This window comes from Dendrobates tinctorius, unplaced genomic scaffold, assembly GCF_039654945.1.
Source record: "Dendrobates tinctorius isolate UK_male_01 unplaced genomic scaffold, ASM3965494v1 ptg000021l, whole genome shotgun sequence".
Taxonomy (NCBI): domain Eukaryota; kingdom Metazoa; phylum Chordata; class Amphibia; order Anura; family Dendrobatidae; genus Dendrobates; species Dendrobates tinctorius.
Genome location: NW_027361689.1, coordinates 33182742 through 33203795, shown reverse-complemented (window position 1 = coordinate 33203795; position 21054 = coordinate 33182742). Strand labels below are relative to the sequence as shown.

Here is a 21054-nt window from a genome sequence, read left to right as displayed (position 1 = left end):
GGAGCGTGAGCTGGAGACCCCCATCCTGTCCACTGTGAGCTCGGGGTCAGGCAGGTGAGAGTGCTGCAGACCCCCATACTGCCCACTGTGAGCTCGGGGTCAGGCAGGTGAGTGTGCTGGAGACCCCCATCCTGCCCACTGTGAGCTCGGGGTCAGGCAGGTGCGTGAGCTGGAGACCCCCATCCTGTCCACTGTGAGCTCGAGGTCAGGCAGGTGAGAGTGCTGCAGACCCCCATCCTGCCCACTGTGAGCTCAGGGTCAGGCAGGTGAGTGTGCTGGAGACCCCCATCCTGCCCACTGTGAGCTCGGGGTCAGGCAGGAGCGTGAGCTGGAGACCCCCATCCTGCCCACTCTGAGCTCGGGGTCAGGCAGGTGAGAGTGCTGCAGACCCCCATCCTGCCCACTGTGACCTCGGGGTCAGGCAGGTGAGTGTGCTGGAGACCCCCATCCTGCCCACTGTGAGCTCGGAGTCAGGCAGGTGAGTGTGCTGGAGACCCCCATCCTGCCCACTGTGAGCTCGGGGTCAGGCAGCAGAGTGTGCTGGAGACCCCCATCCTGCCGTCTGTGAGCTCGGGGTCAGGCAGGTGAGTGTGCTGGAGACCCCCATCCTGCCCACTGTGTGCTCGGGGTCAGGCAGGTGAGTGTGCTGGAGACCCCCATCCTGCCCACTGTGAGCTCGGGGTCAGGCTGGAGAGTGTACTGGAGACCCCCATCCTGCCCACTGTGAGCTCGGGGTCTGGCAGGAGAGTGTGCTGGAGACCCCCATCCTGCCCACTGTGAGCTCGGGGTCAGGCAGGAGAGTGTGCTGGAGACCCCCATCCTGCCCAATGTGAGCTCGGGGTCAGGCAGGTGAGTGTGCTGGAGACCCCCATCCTGCCCACTGTGAGCTCGGGGTCAGGCAGGAGAGTGTGCTAGAGACCCCCATCTTGCTCACTGTGAGCTCGGGGTCACGCAGGAGAGTGTGCTGGAGACCCCCATCCTGCCCACTGTGAGCTCGGGGTCAGGCACGAGCACGAGCTGGAGACCCCCATCCTGCCCACTGTGAGCTCGGGGTCAGGCAGGAGCGTGAGCTGGAGACCCCCATCCTGCCCACTCTGAGCTCGGGGTCAGGCAGGTGAGAGTGCTGCAGACCCCCATCCTGCCCACTGTGAGCTCGGGGTCAGGCAGGTGAGTGTGCTGGAGACCCCCATCCTGCCCACTGTGAGCTCGGAGTCAGGCAGGTGAGTGTGCTGGAGACCCCCATCCTGCCCACTGTGAGCTCGGGGTCAGGCAGCAGAGTGTGCTGGAGACCCCCATCCTGCCGTCTGTGAGCTCGGGGTCAGGCAGGTGAGTGTGCTGGAGACCCCCATCCTGCCCACTGTGAGCTCGGGGTCAGGCAGGTGAGTGTGCTCGAGACCCCCATCCTGCCCACTGTGAGCTCGGGGTCAGGCTGGAGAGTGTACTGGAGACCCCCATCCTGCCCACTGTGAGCTCGGGGTCTGGCAGGAGAGTGTGCTGGAGACCCCCATCCTGCCCACTTTGAGCTCGGGGTCAGGCAGGAGAGTGTGCTGGAGACCCCCATCCTGCCCAATGTGAGCTCGGGGTCAGGCAGGTGAGTGTGCTGGAGACCCCCATACTGCCCACTGTGAGCTCGGGGTCAGGCAGGAGAGTGTGCTGAAGACCCCCATCTTGCTCACTGTGAGCTCGGGGTCACGCAGGAGAGTGTGCTGGAGACCCCCATCCTGCCCACTGTGAGCTCGGGGTCAGGCACGAGCGCGAGCTGGAGACCCCCATCCTGCCCACTGTGAGCTCGGGGTCAGGCAGGAGCGTGAGCTGGAGACCCCCATCCTGCCCACTGTGAGCTCGGGGTCAGGCAGGTGAGAGTGCTGCAGACCCCCATCCTGCCCACTGTGAGCTCGGGGTCAGGCAGGTGAGTGTGCTTGAAACCCCCATCCTTCCCACTGTGAGCTCGGGGTCAGGCAGGAGCGTGAGCTGGAGACCCAAATCCTTCCCACTGTGAGCTCAGGGTCAGGCAGGTGAGAGTGCTGCAGACCCCCATCCTGCCCACTGTGAGCTCGGGGTCAGGCAGGTGAGTGTGCTGGAGACCCCCATCCTGCCCACTGTGAGCTCGGGGTCAGGCAGCAGAGTGTGCTGGAGACCCCCATCCTGCCCACTGTGAGCTCGGGTTCAGGCAGGTGAGTGTGCTGGAGACCCCCATCCTGCCCACTGTGAGCTCGGGGTAAGGCAGGAGAGTGTATTGGAGACCCCCATTCTGCCCACTGTGAGCTCGGGGTCTAGCAGGAGAGTGTGCTGGAGACCCCCATCCTGCCCACTGTGAGCTCGGGGTCAGGCAGGAGAGTGTGCTGGAGACCCCCATCCCGCCCACTGTGAGCTCGCGGTCAGGCAGGAGAGTGTGCTGGAGAACCCCATCCTGCCCACTGTGAGCTCGTGGTCAGGCAGGTGAGTGTGCTGGAGACCCCCATCCTGCCCACTGTGAGCTCGGGGTCAGGCAGGAGCGTGAGCTGGAGACCCCCATCCTGCCCACTGTGAACTCGGGGTCAGGCAGGTGAGAGTGCTGCAGACCCCCATCCTGCCCACTGTGAGCTCGGGGTCAGGCAGGTGAGTGTGCTGGAGACCCCCATCCTGCCCACTGTGAGCTCGGAGTCAGGCAGGTGAGTGTGCTGGAGACCCCCATCCTGCCCACTGTGAGCTCGGAGTCAGGCAGGTGAGTGTGCTGGAGACCCCCATCCTGCCCATTGTGAGCTCGGGGTCAGGCAGGAGAGTGTGCTGGAGACCCCCATCCTGCCCACTGTGAGCTCGGAGTCAGGCAGGTGAGTGTGCTGGACACCCCCATCCTGCCCACTGTGAGCTCTGAGTCAGGCAGGTGAGTGTGCTGGACACCCCCATCCTGCCCACTGTGAGCTCGGAGTCAGGCAGGTGAGTGTACTGGAGGCCCCCATCCTGCCCACTGTGAGCTCGGGGTCAGGCAGGAGAGTGTGCTGGAGACCCCCATCGTGCCCACTGTGAGCTCGGAGTCAGGCAAGTGAGTGTGCTGGAGACCCCCATCCTGCCCACTGTGAGCTCAGGGTCAGGCAGGTGAGTGTGCTGGAGACCCCCATCCTGCCCACTGTGAGCTCGGGGTCAGGCAGGAGAGTGTGCTGGAGACCCCCATCCTGCCCACTGTGAGCTCGGAGTCAGGCAGGTGAGTGTGCTTGAGACCCCCATCCTGCCCACTGTGAGCTCGGGGTCAGGCAGCTGAGTGTGCTGGAGACCCCCATCCTGCCCACTGTGAGCTCGTGGTCAGGCAGGAGAGTGTGCTGGAGACCCCCATCCTGCCCACTGTGAGCTCGGGGTCAGGCAGGTGAGTGAGCTGGAGACCCCCATCCTGCCCACTGTGAGCTCGGGGTCAGGCAGGTGAGTGAGCTGGAGACCCCCATCCTGCCCACTGTGAGCTCGGGGTCAGGCAGGTGAGTGTGCTTGAGACCCCCATCCTGCCCACTGTGAGCTCGGAGTCAGGCATGTGAGTGTGCTGGAGACCTCCGTCCTGCCCACTGTGAGCTCGGGGTCAGGCAGGAGAGTGTGCTGGAGACCCCCATCCTGCCCACTGTCAGCTCGGGGTCAGGCAGGTGAATGTGCTGGAGACCCCCATCCTGCCCACTGTGAGCTCGGGGTCAGGCAGGAGAGTGTGCTTGAGTCCCCCATCCTGCCCACTGTGAGCTCGGGGTCAGGCAGGTGAGTGTGCTGTAGACCCCCATCCTGCCCACTATGAGCTCGGGGTCAGGCTGGAGAGTGTGCTGGAGACCCCCATCCTTCCCACTGTGAGCTCGGGGTCAGGCAGGTGAGTGAGCTGGAGACCCCCATCCTGCCCACTGTGAGCTTGGGGCCAGGCAGGAGAGTGTGCTGGAAACGCCCATCCTGCCCACTGTGAGCTCTGGGTCAGGCAGGTGAGTGTGCTGGAGACCCCCATCCTGCCCACTGTGAGCTCTGGGTCAGGCAGGTGAGTGTGCTGGAGACCCCCATCCTGCCCACTGTGAGCTCTGGGTCAGGCAGGAGAGTGTGCTGGAGACCCCCATCCTGCCCACTGTGAGCTCGGGGTCTGGCAGGAGAGTGTGCTGGAGACCCCCATCCTGCCCACTGTGAGCTCGGAGTCAGGCATGTGAGTGTGCTGGAGACCTCCGTCCTGCCCACTGTGAGCTCGGGGTCAGGCAGGAGAGTGTGCTGGAGACCCCCATCCTGCCCACTGTCAGCTCGGGGTCAGGCAGGTGAATGTGCTGGAGACCCCCATCCTGCCCACTGTGAGCTCGGGGTCAGGCAGGTGAGTGTGCTGGAGACCCCCATCCTGCCCACTGTGAGCTCGGGGTCAGGCAGGTGAGTGTGCTGGAGACCCCCATCCTGCCCACTGTGAGCTCGGGGTCAGGCAGGAGAGTGTGCTGCCTCTGTCATGTTCCCTGCAGCCGATATTCCGGGACAAGCAGCAGCAGCAGCACACTTATTACAGATACTCACCGCAGCTTGGACATTTGTTAATCATTTAGACCAGAGCAGAGTGATCGGAGTCTCCGGAGCTTGGTCATGGATGATGGAAGCCCAAGGCGCAGACTATTATGGATCTATACTTACTGTTCTGGGAGAATAATCTGGTCAGATCACTAATCATTCACAATGAGTCCGACTCGGATTGGAGATTGTGAAGCAGATTTATAGATTATATAGAAACTACTACAGAAAACGAAGTACAAGTGTAAGTACAAGTTCACCACCCAGAGAGAGGTCAGTGCAGAATGGATAAAGGGAAGTATCCAGTCTTGGATGGATGGATGGATAGATTGATAATAGATAGATGGATAGATAGGTAGATAGATACATAGATAGATAATAGATAGATTGATAGATATATAGAAAATAGATGATAGATAGATGATAGATAGATAGATAGATGATAGATAGATAGATAGATACTGTAGATGATAGATAGATAGATAATAGATAGATGATAGATAGATAGATAATAGATGATAGATAGATAGATAGATAGATAATAGATGATAGATAGATAGATAGATAGATGATAGATAGATAGATAGATAGATAATAGAAAGATAGATAGATAGATGATATATAGAAAATAGATGATAGATATATAGATAATAGATAGATAGATAATAGATGATACATAGATAGATGGATAGATAGATAATAGATAGATAGATAGATAGATAGATAGATAGATAGATGATACATAGATAGATGGATAGATAGATAGATAATAGATGATAGATAGATAGATAGATAGATAGATAATAGAAAGATAGATAAATAGATGATATATAGAAAATAGATGATAGATAGATAATAGATGATAGATAGATAGATAGGCAATAGATCTATAGATAATAGATGATAGATAGATAATAGATGATAGATAGATAATAGATCTATAGATAATAGATGATAGATAGATAGATAATAGATGATAGATAGATAGATAATAGATAGATAGATAGATAGATAGATAGATCGATCTATAATAGATAGATAATAGATATATAATAGATGATAGATAGATAATAGATGATAGATAGATAGATAGATAGATAGATAGATAGATAGATAATAGATCTATAGATAATAGATGATAGATAGATAATAGATAGAAAGATGGATAATAGATAGATGGTAGATAGATAGATAATAGATAGATAATAGATAATAAATCTATAGATAATAGATGATAGATAGATAATAGATAGATAGATAATAGATGATAAATAGATAGATAGATAGATACATAACAGATAGATAGATAGATAGATAGATAATAGATAGATAGATAATAGATAATAGATCTACAGATAATAGATGATAGATAGATAGATAATAGATGATAGATCTGCACTTTTCCTCTAGCAGAGGACTTCTTAGCTCAGGATTCCTTGCGGTCCTATGTAGAACCCCACAATGTGATATCAGTATTGGATCTTATGTGTGATATGTGTGATGTGTGTGATGTGCGTGATGTGTGTAATGTGTGATATGTGTGATGTGTGATATGTGTGATATGTGTGATGTGTGTGATGTGTGATATGTGTGATATGTGTGATGTGTGTGATGTGTGATATGTGTGATATGTGTGATGTGTGTGATGTGTGATATGTGTGATATGTGTGATATGTGTGTGATGTGTTATATGTGTGATGTGATGATATGTGTGATATGTGTGATGTGTGTGATATGTGTGATGTGTGATATGTGTGACATGTGTGATGTGTGTGACGTGTGTGATATGTGTGATGTGTGTGATAGGTGTGATGTGTGTGATATGTTGGATGTGTGTGATGTGTGATATGTGTGATGTGTGATATGTGTCATATGTGTGATGTGTGATATGTGTGTGATGTGTGATATGTGTGATATGTGTGATGCGTGTGATATGTGTGATATGTGTGATGTGTGATATGTGTCATATGTGTGATGTGTGTGATGTGTGATGTGTGATGTGATGTGTGATATGTGTGATATGTGATATGTGTGTGATGTGTGATGTGTGATATGTGTGATTTGTGTGATGTGTGATATGTGTGATGTGTGTGATGTGTGTGATGTGTGTGATATGTGTGATGTGTGATATGTGTGTGATGTGTGTGATGTTTGTGATGTTTGTGATGTGTGTGATGTTTGTGATGTGTGTGATATGTGTGATATGTGATGTGTGTGATGTGTGTGATTTGTGTGATGTGTGATGTGTGTGATATGTGTGATGTGTGTGATTTGTGTGATGTGTGATATGTGTGATGTGTGATGTGTGTGATATGTGTGATGTGATATGTGTGTGATATGTGTGATGTGTGTGATATGTGTGATATGTGATATGTGTGTGATGTGTGTGATATGTGTGTGATATGTGTGATGTGTGATTTGTGATGTGTGATATGTGTGATATGTGTGATGTGTGATATGTGTGATGTGTGTGATATGTGTGATGTGTGTGATATGTGTGATGTGTGATGTGTGTGATATGTGTGTGATATGTGTGATGTGTGTGATATGTGTGATATGTGTGATGTGTGTGATATTTGTGTGATATGTGTGTGATATGTGTGATATGTGATGTGTGTGATGTGTGTGATGTGTGTGATTTGTGTGATGTGTGATATGTGTGATGTGTGTGATGTGTGTGATATGTGTGTGATGTGTGTGATATGTGTGTGATGTGTGATTTGTGATGTGTGATATGTGTGATGTGTGTGATATGTGTGATGTGTGTGATATGTGTGATATGTGTGATGTGTGATATGTGTGATGTGTGTGATATGTGTGATGTGTGTGATATGTGTGTGATATGTGTGATATGTGATATGTGTGATGTGTGTGATGTGTGATATGTGTGTGATATGTGTGATGTGTGTGATGTGTGATATGTGTGTGATATGTGTGATGTGTGTGATATGTGTGATGTGTGTGATGTGTGATATGTGATAAGTGTGATGTGTGGTGATCTGTCTTCTTCCCCATCTGGGGCTCTCGCACATTATCATTCTGGTATCAGGACAGTCCCGTCAGACAGGGACCCAGGTTGCAGCATCTGCCGGAGCCCAGACCCTTGTCCTCTCAGACTCTGACGGTCTCCCAGAAACTTTCTCTCCCCTGCTGGGAGTTGTGCAGGGGGCTGGCTGGGACAGGCTGTTGCGCATGCGCGCTGGCTGCTTGAAATAAGGAGGCGGCTGGAGATAAAGTTCAGTAGTTTGGGAAAGTTCTTGCTGGGAGTCAGAGAGCAGCGGCGGCTCCGGGAGGAGGATGACGGTCACCTGAGAGTGTGGATGTAGAGCTGCAGCCTGGACAGTGGGTGACAGCTGGGGGAACACAGAGAAGTGCTCAGGAGCCGACATTTCCATCTTCTCCATCTGTGAGACATCTACCAGTCCCAGGAGCCACTGATCCTCTTCAGGTAAAGTCCCTGCTTGTCACCGCCGAAACTTCCGAACTTACACAAAACTTTCCAGAACTTTGCTCGCCTTCTCTGTCCTCTCAGCAGGAACAGTCCATCTATCCTGCCTGCAGATGGGTGCGGGGTCAGGGGGTCTGGGAGCCATGGGGGCTTGTCTGCTCTGCTAGAATCCCCTGTGTACTGTGGCGGGACCCCCTGCGGAGGGTGGGATGAGGGCTCTGCCCAGAGGAGCTGATGGGTCCAGGACAGAAAGGCTGAGATTTCAGGAGACGCATCCAGAGCTGGGACACAGGGATGTAGCAGAGCGGAGCTTGTGGAGAGCAGCTGGTGGCCTGGAGTCATGCTTCTTTATCTGGGCTTTTGCATAGATCTGCGGGATAGAAGATGCACACTGAAACTTGTAAATAACTTTTATATTCTTTGTTACTTTGTTACCAACTAATGTTAATAATAACCAGAGGCTGCAGGACTGAATCCATCAGCAGGTGCATCTGGGGCAGAAAGGTAGCAGGACAGCCACTGGGTGGGCTCAGGGATAAAAGGAATCACAAGTGTAAAATAGTTCAAATATAGGTGGTCGGAGGGCGAAATGCTCATTACTTTCTTTTAAAACGTATAATAATAATAAAGTGTAATATAAGTGTCCACATTTGGTAGTATATAGTATACTATCATCTACCTATCTATTTATCTATCTTATCTATCTATCTGTCTATCATCTATCTATTATTTATTATTATTTATTACTTATTTGGTTTATCTTTCTGTCTATCTATCATCTATCTGTTACCTATCTATTATCTATCTATCTATTATCTATCTATCTATCTTATTTCTCTGTCTGTTATTTATTATTATTTATTACTTATTTGGTCTATTTATCTATCTATCTATCTATCTATTACCTATCTATTATCTATCTATCTATCTTATTTCTCTGTCTGTTATTTATTATTATTTATTACTTATTTGGTCTATCTATCTATCTATTATCTATCTATCTATCTATTACCTATCTATTATCTATCTATCTATCTTATTTCTCTGTCTGTTATTTATTATTATTTATTACTTATTTGGTCTATCTATCTATCTATTATCTATCTATCTATCTATTACCTATCTATTATCTATCTATCTATCTATCTCAATGTGTGTATATAAATATATATATACATATATATATATATATATATATATATATATATAGTATTTGTAGTAATACATACTTACTAGAATTCTAAGCATCATATATCAGAAACATTTCTAAAAATCTGTCAGGAGAGGGTCACATTACTATGTACCTCTGCAATATCGGTATATCTATAACACTAAATACTGAAGGCTACTAAACTGTGAGAAATCATACAAGATTACACTTTACCTCTATTATTATTATTATTATTTTATTTGTTTTTAAAGCAGCAATAATCCCTTGGTGCTGCACATTTGAGAATATTCTATTTAAAGCCTCTTTGGACCATTGAAACGATAATAAAAAGCTGGGAAAGTTGTACATTTTTCAGCTCAAACTTACTCTGTTCTGTGTTACTAGACAGCAGTAGATTTAAAGAGAGTCTAAATATAGTTTTTTAAACTTTTTATAATCGTTTGCATTATAAGTATCCTATATTTTATTTTATCGTTGCAATTTTTAGTTGACTGTATTTGTAGCCTTCATTTAATATTGTCAGTTTTTCATATTGTCATTTTTTTACATTTATGCTATATTTGGTATTTTTAATATTGTTATACACTTTGCTAAGATGTGAACTATAATTATTATTATTTGAAAATTTTACTGTGCGATTTATTATTATTACTTATATACTTTATTAATGCATTTTTTTATTTATATACTTTACTGTGCAATTTATTAGTATTACCATTATTATTTATATACTTTATTAATGCATTTATTATATACTTTACTGTACAAATTTTAATCATTATTGTTTATGTATTTTATTACTACATTTATTATTTGTACACATTGCCATGCAATTTATTATTATTATTATTATTATTATTATTATTATTATTATTATTATTATATTCTCTAGAAAGGAGTCTCATGTTGATCTTCTATACATGTGTATTCCAGTATATTTTTGCTTTTCCTCTCTTGCTTTGGTCCATCTAATACCAGTAGGACATAAAGTCTGATTACATTGTAATTATATTATAGATATCGATTTCAATGTTCTTCTAAGCTTCTCACTGTCCAGGGCTGACTCTCCTGTCATTGATGCTTTATAGTGTCTCCAAGAGATTTTTCTATATTTGCTTTGTACAAAGTTTACATAAGTGAAAAGCTGAGATCATATACGGTATGTGTATAGATAACGCAATATATATATATATATATATATATATATATATATATATACTGCTCAAAAATTTAAAGGGAACATTTAAAAATAGGATCCTGTGTTTAAGTGTTCCCTTTATTTTTTGAGCATTATATATATATATATATATATATATATATATATATATATAGTTCAGAGAGTGCCCAGTATATGTAATACAGAATTTGCCTCCACACCATATCTATTGTATTGTCTCCCCCATGATTTTGGGGCTCGGGGCAGAGTTGGGGAGTTCGGGTTGTGGGGGATGTCTCTTGGCAGAGCTGGTTCTGTGTCTCCTCTCCAGTAATCTCCATGGTGGGGATCTATCAGGTGTGGGGGGGCAGGTGATGTCCTGGGCTGGATCCTACAGTGGGCTGTGTGTGATCAGGGGTCCACAGTATTAATGTGTAATGGAGGGTCCTGGCTGTGGCTGGTTCTGGACTCACCATGGACGGGGGCTGCACAGGAGCTGACAGTGACACAGAGCAGAGGATGAAGGCTGACCCCTGATCACAGGGCTGGGGTAACAGACCTCCCGGACCCCTCAATGTGCAGCCAAATAATGAAGAAACTGCCCCATCTTATCATCTGCTGCAGTCATGATGGAGTCGGGTGAATCCCATGATGTCAGGAAAAGCTGGGCCAAATTACAACGTCAGCTCTGCTCCATTTATGTATGTTAATAATACATGTTAAAGAGAATATTGTGGCTGCTGAATACAATTTCTACAAATTCTTATCTCTATTTCTTTATTTCTCTTTCCTTCTTTATTTTTATATTTTCTCACTTCCCCTATTTATTTCTTTCTTTCTTTCTTTCTTTCTTTCTTTCTTTCTTTCTTTCTTTCCTTCTTTCTTTCCTTCTTTCTTTCTCTCTCTCTCTTTCTCTCTTTCCTTCTGTCTTCTTTCTCTCTCTTTCCTTCTTTCTTTTTCTCTCTCTTTCCTTAATTTCTTTCTCTCTTTCCTTCTTTCTCTCTCTTTCCTTTTCTTTCTTTCTTTCCTTCTTTCTTTCTCTCTCTCTTTCTCTTTCTTTCTCTCTCTTTCTTCTTTCTCTCTCTTTCCTTCTTTCTCTCTCTCTTTCCTTCTTTCTCTCTTTTCTTTCTTTCTTTCTTTCTTTCTTTCTTTCTTTCTCTCTCTTTCTTTCCTTCTTTCTCTCTCTTTCTCTCTCTCTAGCTCTTTCTTTCTTTCCTTCTTTATCTCTTTCCTTTCTTTTTTTCTTTCTTTCTTTCTTTCTTTCTTTCTTTCTTTCTTTCTTTCTTTCTTTCTTTCTTTCTTTCTCTCTTCCCTCATCTGTACATTTGTATACATGGAGTTGCAGTGAACCCTTTTCGGCCAAATAATTCCTACCTTATTGAAGCTAACAGAGCCCAGGGCTTGACTGCAGTTCTAGGTAAAACGACCTGACAAACTCCACTCTGCTGCGTAGATTTGCGTAAAGCGTTAATCGTTCTGGCTCAAATACAATTCATATATCTTGCAGGCTTCAGGAAAAAAAAAATACAAATTGAAGAGTAAAAAGTCATTGGTTTAAGGTATCAGACAGAGAATCGATACCAGCCCAAGGGGTCACCTTAACCCTTCCTGCTCTGGAGTGTCTTCTATCACAATGCTCACACCTATTCCATACGATCCATTATTACGCTGTAATCTTTGGTGGACACTATACATAACAATTAATCATTTTTGACAGGTCCATAAATCTTGGTAAAGCTGCAAACCTTCATCTCTTCCTTCTTCCTTTTTTTAGGTGACATTGGAGCCATCTACTAAAAACGACATCGTTACTGGGCAGCGATCACGAGGTAAGAGCCCCTGATCTGCCTGCCATAACAGGAGCACATGGGCTCAGCATAGTGTCAGGTGGATGGTGCTGAGCTGCACCTGCTGCAGAGCATAGGATCCTTCTCTCCTCCTGGCATCTGCTGACTTATGTGTTATTATCATTCTGATGTACAGAGCTGCGGAATATGTCGGCGCCATAGAAATAGAAACTATTATTATCATTAATTAGAAGAGACCACAGGGAACACACATGGTAACTTGTTTCTGATTGTGCTGGGAGCACCGGAAAATGATATTTGGGAACTAGTTCTAATGTGCTATACTGTGCCACCATGTCTGGATGGGTTTATATTGGCATCATAAAAAAATATTTTTCCCTCTGCATATTTAACATCAAAGACACAAGGGAAGTTAATATTAATTATGCTATTACTACAACCATGGATATTTTGCAATAATATTTTTTTCATATTTTTATTTTCTGCTGCACAGAGTCATAATTTCCCTATCTCATATATACATAAAATTAAGAAGCTTGATTCTGTGCCATCATCTGATCCTATGCAGGATTCCAGGTCAGCCTCCTAATACTGGATAAATAGGGGAGAAAATGGCTGTTTAGTACGTTTCCATACTAGAAAAGTACTACAAAGACCAGCAGATCTGGATATATATTCCAAATTGTTGCACTGCAGAGTTTTGCATATTCTTTACCAGTATAAGGCTCTGTTCACATGTCCAGTAATCATCCGTAAGAACTGATCCAGCAGCAATCCGTTAACAAAAAAGTTGGGCGAAGAAGACACAACTTTTTTCTGTCCACCTGAAAAAAACTGATTTCAACTGGATCTGTTTTTTTTTTCAATATTGAAGTCTATGTAAAATGGATCCATTAAATAGCTATCCGCTTTTCTCCCAAAATATCAGTGTTTTGCTTACTGGTGGCTGGAAAAATAATATCTATTACCGGACATGAGAACTTTCAAGTAATCATCTATTTGAAAGTAATCCAATAAGCAAAAAAAAAACGGATTCTCATCAAATGGAATGGCTAGTTAACGGATCCATTTTCCATAGATCTCAATAGTTAAAAAAAAAAAAGCGGATCAGGTAGAAATCATTTTTTTTTCAAGTGGACAAAAAAGTTGTGTCTGTTCAACTTTTTGTTAATGAACCGAAACCGATACTGGATCTGTTCTAACGGATGACTACTGGATCTGTGCACATAGGTTCACGTCACACAATTTTTTTGTCCATATGGAAAAAAAAATTATTTCTACCTGATCCGATTTTTTTTTTTTTTTTTTTAACTATTGAAATCTATGGATTGATTTTTGCTGGATCTGTTTTTTTTTTCTTAACATTGAAGTGTATAAAAAAGGGATCCGTTTAAGAGCCAACCGTTTGTTTTTGTCCCATTTGAAAAAGGATCCGTTTTTTTGATTACTGGATCATTTTCAAATGAATGATTACATGAAAGATCGCTTGTCCAGTCGTATGTGTTATAAATTTACTTTTTTCACATCCAGAACGCAAAAGACGGATTCTTTCAAATGGCAGAATCTCAGATAATTTAACTGATCCCGTTTTCCATAGATTTCAATGTTAAAAAAAAAAACAAATATAGTTGAAATCAGTTTTTTCAGGCGGACAAAAATAGTTGTGTCTGCACAATGTTTTTGTCAATGGATTGTTAATGGATCTGTTCTAACGGATGACTACTGGATCTGTGAACGTAGCCTTAGAGGAGTGGATGAAGTTGGGGAAAGTTAAAGATGAAATTGTGAGAAGACTTGTGCTGTGGCTGCTCGGTGCCAAGGAAGTTGATAAGAAGCCACTCTGTACTGATCAGTGTGTTCAGTTGTAAGGACAGGGTAGCTAACTAAAGCTACAGCTCTGGAGGAAATGACTCTTTGTGACCCCCACAAGGACAATTTACTAATTACTCTCAATTAATAATCTCCGAAACTGATATTTTTTTTAATAACCGTGATTTATACCTGTACTTGTATTTTTGGCTTACTGCCTTGTTTGATATTCATTTATTTATTTATTACGTAAGTGCTCGTATTAACTCGCGTTGTGTATTCTCTACAGTCTTCTGCTGGGAACTTTGATCTTATCACAATGGCAAGCAAAACGCTACCAGCTCCTGTGCCCATCCATCCATCTCTGCAGTTGACCAACTACTCCTTCCTTCAAGCATTCAATGGTCTTCCAGTACCTGCTGACCACATACCCAACTTGTACGGTTTCAGTGCCCTGCATGCAGTTCATCTACACCAATGGACCTTAGGATACCCAGCATTACATCTGCCCAGATCTTCCTTCTCCAAAGTACCAGGAGCATCCAGCTTGATAGACACCAGATTCCAGATCCCAGGTTTTCCTCTTTTTCCTCATATTATTCACCCCAAACACGAGTCTACAGGTTTCCACAATAAAACCAAACCGAGATTTGACTTTGCCAACCTGGCTGTGGCTGCCACACAAGAAGACCATTGTAAACTGAGTCAACTGGATGGGCAAGGTTCTCCTTCAAGTCTGGGTGCTCTCTTAGATGTCACCAAGCTTACTCCAGAGAAGAAACCCACACGTGGGAGGCTACCTTCTAAAACGAAAAAAGAATTTGTGTGTAAATTTTGTGGGAGACATTTTACGAAATCCTATAATCTATTGATCCACGAAAGAACCCACACAGACGAAAGACCCTACACTTGTGACATTTGTCACAAGGCATTCAGAAGACAAGACCATCTGAGAGACCACAGGTAAGAACTCAATTACATCTCATATGCCATAAACGTGTGTATAACTATGAATATATGAAATATGAGCTATTACTTAGGTGTGAGATAAATATTTTAGCAGTGTTCTGGACTGGAATCAAATTCCATTCATCAGACCTCCAGAAAACAACCTCAGATATGCTCGAACCATAAGGCTTCATATTTCATAAGTAATCTCCAGCTGAAGAATATACATATGTATTCTATATAAGTGTTACTAATAAGATCAAGCATAACCATCAGAATTTTGATTGTTGTATATCTTCTGGCTATATAGACTTTTTTGGACCCTGTTGCGTAACAACTTTTTAAAAGATACTACAAATCCCTGCATGCTCAACAATTTTCATGCTTCAGTTTTGCTTGTAGCTACATAAGCCACCTATAGATTCTCCTGCCTTCAATATAGGAGAGAACTTGTAAATTCTCGAGCGTAGCAAATTAAGAAACACACGTACATCTATGCAAAGAATAATGGGGATTCTAAACTTGGTTCTACCTGAGATGTCCTCTTACATTTCCCTCAAGTACTTTGCTTCCATAAGATGTTGTCTCACACTGCCTCTAGACATTTAATATTATCTCAGGTTTGTAAAACATATTCTGATTTTTAAATATTCCAAACATGGTAATCTTTAGGTGTTGTCACGTCCTGGTCAACCTCCTGGTCAATCAGAACGTATGTTCATGAGATGATCTACAACATTTTAGTCAACCTCCTGGTCAATGAGAACGTATGTTCACGAGATGCTCTACAACATATTCTTGTGGTGTAGCCACAGGGACTACAAAACATACGATCTTAGTCCTCAAGGCCCTCAAAAAAAGATTCTTAGGTTACAATCTCAGGCTTATCCAAACTATAAACCGTACTCATGGTTTGGAATAAAAAAAAAATAATAGAAGCCACCATCAATCTGGTATAAAGGATCAACCAAAAATAAAATGCATTTTTTGTTTATATTTCCAGGTACATCCACTCGAAAGAAAAACCCTTCAAGTGTCAGGAGTGTGGCAAAGGATTTTGTCAGTCAAGGACTTTGGCCGTACACAAAACTCTTCACACACAAGTTAAAGAACTAAAACCGTCGAAAATTAAGTGCTGAACCCTCGACTCCTAAAGACTATGACAAATATATAAATCTATATTAAAAACTATTTAACTCTTATCGTGTCTATGTGTACATATGACAAAACACTTCTCTGTTACAAGAAACTTTTTTTTGGAATGAGACTTTTTTTTTGGATAAAGCTTTTTGGAATCGAGTCTAAAGAAGGTGACATGGTGGCACTGTCAGACTGTGTGCCAAGAGGGGGTGCTAACATCATACTTTTCCAGTGGAGGCCCCTTTTCATCTTGCTCATACTCTCAGCAAAACTGACCGGGACTTGGAATAAGACTTTATTTATAAACCCCCTAGACAGAGGCGTAACGTCTCTACATTTGTACTTTCATAACTTTCTGTTGTGAAATGTTGATCTCGAAAGAGCGTCTCAGTAATTCAATTCTCACTATCACCCTCTTTTTGTTTACTGTTAATTATATTTTTTTCTTGGGGGGTGGGGAGAACAGTGAAACTTAATTTTTTTTTACACTTTGATCACAAAGGGAAAAAAAAATATCAAATGTTTTTGGCTCACCGTGTGTAATATATGCTTTGCTTCAGACTGCATGCTGGAATGGAGTGGGGGCCTCTTACATTTTCTTTTATTGCATCTTGTACCAAATTTCAAATTATTGTGTAAACTGATAACATTCCATTTCTATTTAATATTTTACTTGTTATTTTGTGTTCTCTTTTTTTTTGGATTTTATTTAACTTTTTTTGGCATTTTTTTTTCTTTGTCGCAATAGCTCTATGGTTGTTTTGGCACTTTATGCTGATATACAAATTACCACTTGTCACTGGATTTGTACAATAAAAAAAGAGATATTCAAATGGTGCTGACCGAATCATGGAAAGTTTTACAATTCGAGTTTTCACATGCTTCACTTTTCTGGGGCGAAAAAAAGAAAAATGTGAAAAATTTTTGAGCACACAGTTTTGTGTAAAAACGGGTGGCATTTGTTGTATTGCGCTTCCCTCATCACTTTTGGAAAGTTATGAGAAAAGTGGTTGAATGTTTATAGAGGAGAGGATCTTTCAGCTAATTTTTCATGCTGAGCTGGATACACTATGTAATAGTGGCTGCAGAGCGGAATTAAACTTCTTTTTAAATTTTTTCGCCTCTCTGTTGGCACCTAATAAGTTAACTTTCGTTAAGTGCTGTCAGATAGTTTTTACTGGGGGCGTATACTTCTTTTCCAAAAATGAGTTGCTATCTGATAACACTTGGGTTAAAATTAACAAAAGTTAACTCATTAGGAGCCAAATACTTTGATTGCTAATATCTCTGCATCAAAGAGACCAAATAAAAAAAATAATAATACAAAAATAAAATGTTTTGCAGCCATTACTACATAGTGTGTGTAGCTCAACATGAAAAATTTGGTGAAAGGTCCTTTTTTAAAGGAGCGGAGCCTCCATAACAGATTTAATATAATTTATGTCAGATGTTGTTGAAATTGGTAGCACAAATCTATACCAGATGAAAGTTGGAAAATTTTCTAAGAGTTGTGCAAAATTATTACATTTTAATAGGGCAAGGTATAAACCAAATTATTACGCAAATGCTATTTTTCTCTGATGGGTGATGCAAGTGAGTCAGTACAATGTTCAAAACATCATCAAATTTGGTTGGACAAACCTCCCAATGATAACAGGATTTTTTTCAAAACGTTTTATAGGTTCTAAGAACTGAAAATTGTCATTTGTTAAATTTGCCGCATTAGGTGATCACATTTACTTGCAGTAAATCAAAAGCTTTTTCAATCAAAAACATCTGTACAGGCGGCCAAGTTACATGTAACCTAGGAACCCTTCTTTGATATCGCCTTCACAATTCTTGCATCCATTGAATTTGTGAGTTTTTGAAGAGTTTCTGCTTGAATTTCTTTGCAGGATGTCAGAAAAGCTGCCAGAGCTGCTATTTTGATGTTAACTGGCTCCCATCATCCTAGATCTATGGCTTAGAGGGCCCTACAGATGTTTTCAATAGGGATGAGGTCAGGGGACGAGGGTGGCCACTCCATGAGTTTCTCCCCTTTATGCCCATATCAGCCAATGACCCACAGGTGTTATGTGCAGCCTGAGATGGTGAACTGTCATGAATAAAAATGATTTTGCTACAGATAGTAGGGTTCCTCTTTTTGCACTGTGGAAGAAAGTGGTCATTCGGAAACTTATTTACTTTGCCGAGGTCATTTTCTCACCTTCAGGGACCCTAAAGGGGCCTTCAAGCTCTTCCCCCATTATTCCGAACCAAAATATGAGTCCGCCACCATCTTGCTGTCTTGTTGGGACACTGTGGCCATCCACCAATCATCTACTATTCCATACATCTGGACCATCCAAGGTTGCATGGCACTCATAAGTAAGCAAGACGGTTTTAAAATTAGTCTTCATGTATGTATGGGCCAGTGCACTTGTGATCACTTTGTAATGTTATCTTAGCAGCTGCTCTCTTAATCCGATGAATTTGTCTGGCGGAAACCTTCCTTATTATTCCTTTATCTGCATGAACCTATCTGTGCTCTGTATTAGCCACAAATCTCTTCACGTTACGATGATCATAGTAAAATAGTAACTGTCATTTTAAGTTTTTTTCAATAATAATGTAGAGCAAGTGATTTTAATAAACTTTCAAAAATATCTTATAAATGAAATTTGAAAGAAAACTTAAACACATTCTAATAGATTTCCCCAATGCTGTTTCTGAACCAGACAATTTGCATATTCTCAGGGTAAATCATATTCAGTTCCACGGATGCTGAATACAGCTTTCTAAGGGTGAGGAGGGAGCCTACACAGCGTGCGTGCGCCTGTCTAATTCCCTTGCACTATTTGTCAGTGCAGCAGCAGGTTACCGCAATCAGCTGATTGTCCTGTGTGCTCAGTGACATCGGCACTCTGCTAACCTTTGAGACAGATCTGATCTTGAGACCTTGAGCCGGTATAGACACAGTTAACTACTGTCTGGCCATCCAATCCTGCCGACACAGACAGAGCTGCAATCAGTGTCAGACTGGGGTGCCAAGGGCCCACCTGTAACTCTTTTCACCTGCATAAAAATATTATATTGCATGAGCCTGGTTCACAAATTTACCTCTATCTCTATAATACTAATAAACTGGGTAGTTTGCTTAATGAATGAGATGCTGTTTTTTTTGTACAGCGATAATCAAGTGAATTATGACAAGTACTGCCATTACAGTAAGGTTGGGGGCCTAGATCTGCACAGGGGCCCACCGGAGGATTCCCCTGTTCCCCTACGGGCCAGTCCCAGTCTGGTTACAACCTCAGGGAGAACAGACTCTATCCACACTGAGACCTGGAAGATGAGACCCACTTTCAGCAGTGAGGGAACTGAACTTCACGACACTCTCTGATCTCCTCCTGGATGTCGGCTCCATGAAGAAGGAAGAGAAAACTTACGTCCCGCTGGAGGAAGAAGGGAGCATGGTAGAGAAAGCAGCGCAGTATGTGAGTGCAGTGCATAGACAATCCAATATCTATTTATCTAGCTATCTAGTTATCTATTTCTATATGTCTCTATACGAGGTAGACTTGTAGTTAGATACAGTAGTTACTTTCTAAAGGTGAAAGTAACATGAAATTCTCACCAGATGTGAGCAACAAACCATATGATCCACACAGGCAAAGAAGTTAGACCATAGATGTCCATAAATTTAGTTCTGTGCGATAATGCAAAATGACACAGGGAAAAAGTAGGTATAATGTTCCCCATAGCCAGCCCTCAGTATAATGTCCCTGACAGTCAGCCTTCAGTATAATGTCGCCCATAGTCAGCCTTCAGTATAGTGTCCCCCCACAGTCAGCCCTCAGTACATTGTCCCCAGGGCCAGCATTAGGGGCAAGCAGACCAGGCAACTGCCTAGGGTCCCTGCTCCTCCAGGGGCCCCCAGCCAGTGGCGTGCCGCTAATAGTGGCACACCACGTGGCTGCAATGGGGCCCATGAGTAAGAGGGGCTTGGCACCACTGCCCCCTCCTCCACATTGCGCATTCAACTTATTGGCATCATACATAGATGCTGATACAGTGAAAGCAGTGATGGAGGAGAAAGCGTCAGCTGACACTCCCTCTCCCATCACTCTCCCTCTGGCTCAGTGGTTTGCATTAGCAGTGAAGCTGATCAGAAGCACTGCAGAAGCCAAAGTGGCGCAGGAACACACACAATACTTGCCTCTCCTCCTTGTTCCCCCGCTGTATGATGCCGATAAGTTGCCCATAGCATAGTGCAGCCCCCCACACACAGCATAATACAGCCCCCCTCACACAGTATAGTGCAGAGGGCTTCACTTTTCGTAAAACTGGCCCTGATTGTCCACCCACAGCCAGCCTCCAGATAGATGGATAATAAAGCTATAGATAGATAAGAGATATATAGATAGAGGTTATAGATATATGAATGTCTATCTATAGATATCTGTCTAATTCATATCTGTCTCTAATATTAGCAGAGTGTACAACTGAACTATGTAGTGCATAACCTATTTATTGATCATCCTGAGGAACATTTGCCGGAATTTTCATCACTCACAGGCAACACAGGAGCCAGCAGCTGACAGAATATAGCCGGGATCACAGCACTGCCACCGTCACTCGGGAGCGGAGCGTGTGACTGCATAGAAATACATGCAGCCGCACGCTCCTATCTGAGTGCCGGCGGCAGTGCCGGGTATTAACATATGAGACTCGTCCGAGTTTCTCGCATGTGTGATCCCGGCCTAACACTGAGAAGTGCGGATGTCACTGAGCGCAGAGAAACCAGCTGACAGGCAGAGGAGCTGTGTACGGACATCTGAGAGCTGACAGAGCTGGAGCACTGCGCCCTGCGTGACAGGAGCAGTGTCAGACTGAAGAACATTGGGCCCACTAGAGGATTGGATTCTGAGGGCCCACCTTTCTCCCCCACTCAAGAGCCCCATAGCAGCTGCACTATGAACTATCCTGAAGAAGAAGCCAGGGCCCACCGGAGGATTCTTAGTTGAAAGTTTATTAACCCCTTCTCCCTTGAGCCTGTTTTCACCTTCCTGACCAGGCCAAATTTTACAATTCAGATCAGTGTCATATTTTTTTTTAA

At 43.6% G+C, this 21054-nt stretch overlaps 1 protein-coding gene across 1 annotated transcript; it reads left to right on the top strand.

Annotated features, from left to right (window-relative positions):
- The first annotated feature begins 7701 nt into the window (after nucleotides 1-7701).
- OSR1 (odd-skipped related transcription factor 1) lies at nucleotides 7702-16793 on the top strand. The gene is made up of 4 exons (XM_073568276.1): nucleotides 7702-7924; nucleotides 12026-12080; nucleotides 14158-14831; nucleotides 15820-16793. The coding sequence occupies exons 3-4, from the start codon at nucleotides 14188-14190 to the stop codon at nucleotides 15953-15955; spliced, it is 780 nt and encodes a 259-aa protein (XP_073424377.1). The 5' UTR covers nucleotides 7702-7924; nucleotides 12026-12080; nucleotides 14158-14187; the 3' UTR covers nucleotides 15956-16793.
- Nucleotides 16794-21054: the final 4261 nt, after the last annotated feature.

Excerpts from the sequence above, each read along its gene's own strand:
- OSR1 (XM_073568276.1), top strand. The coding sequence starts at position 14,188 with ATGGCAAGCAAAACGCTACCAGCTCCTGTGCCCATCCATCCATCTCTG. Across the intron at positions 14,832-15,819 it reads GACCATCTGAGAGACCACAG|GTACATCCACTCGAAAGAAA; the intron begins GTAAGAACTCAA and ends TTATATTTCCAG.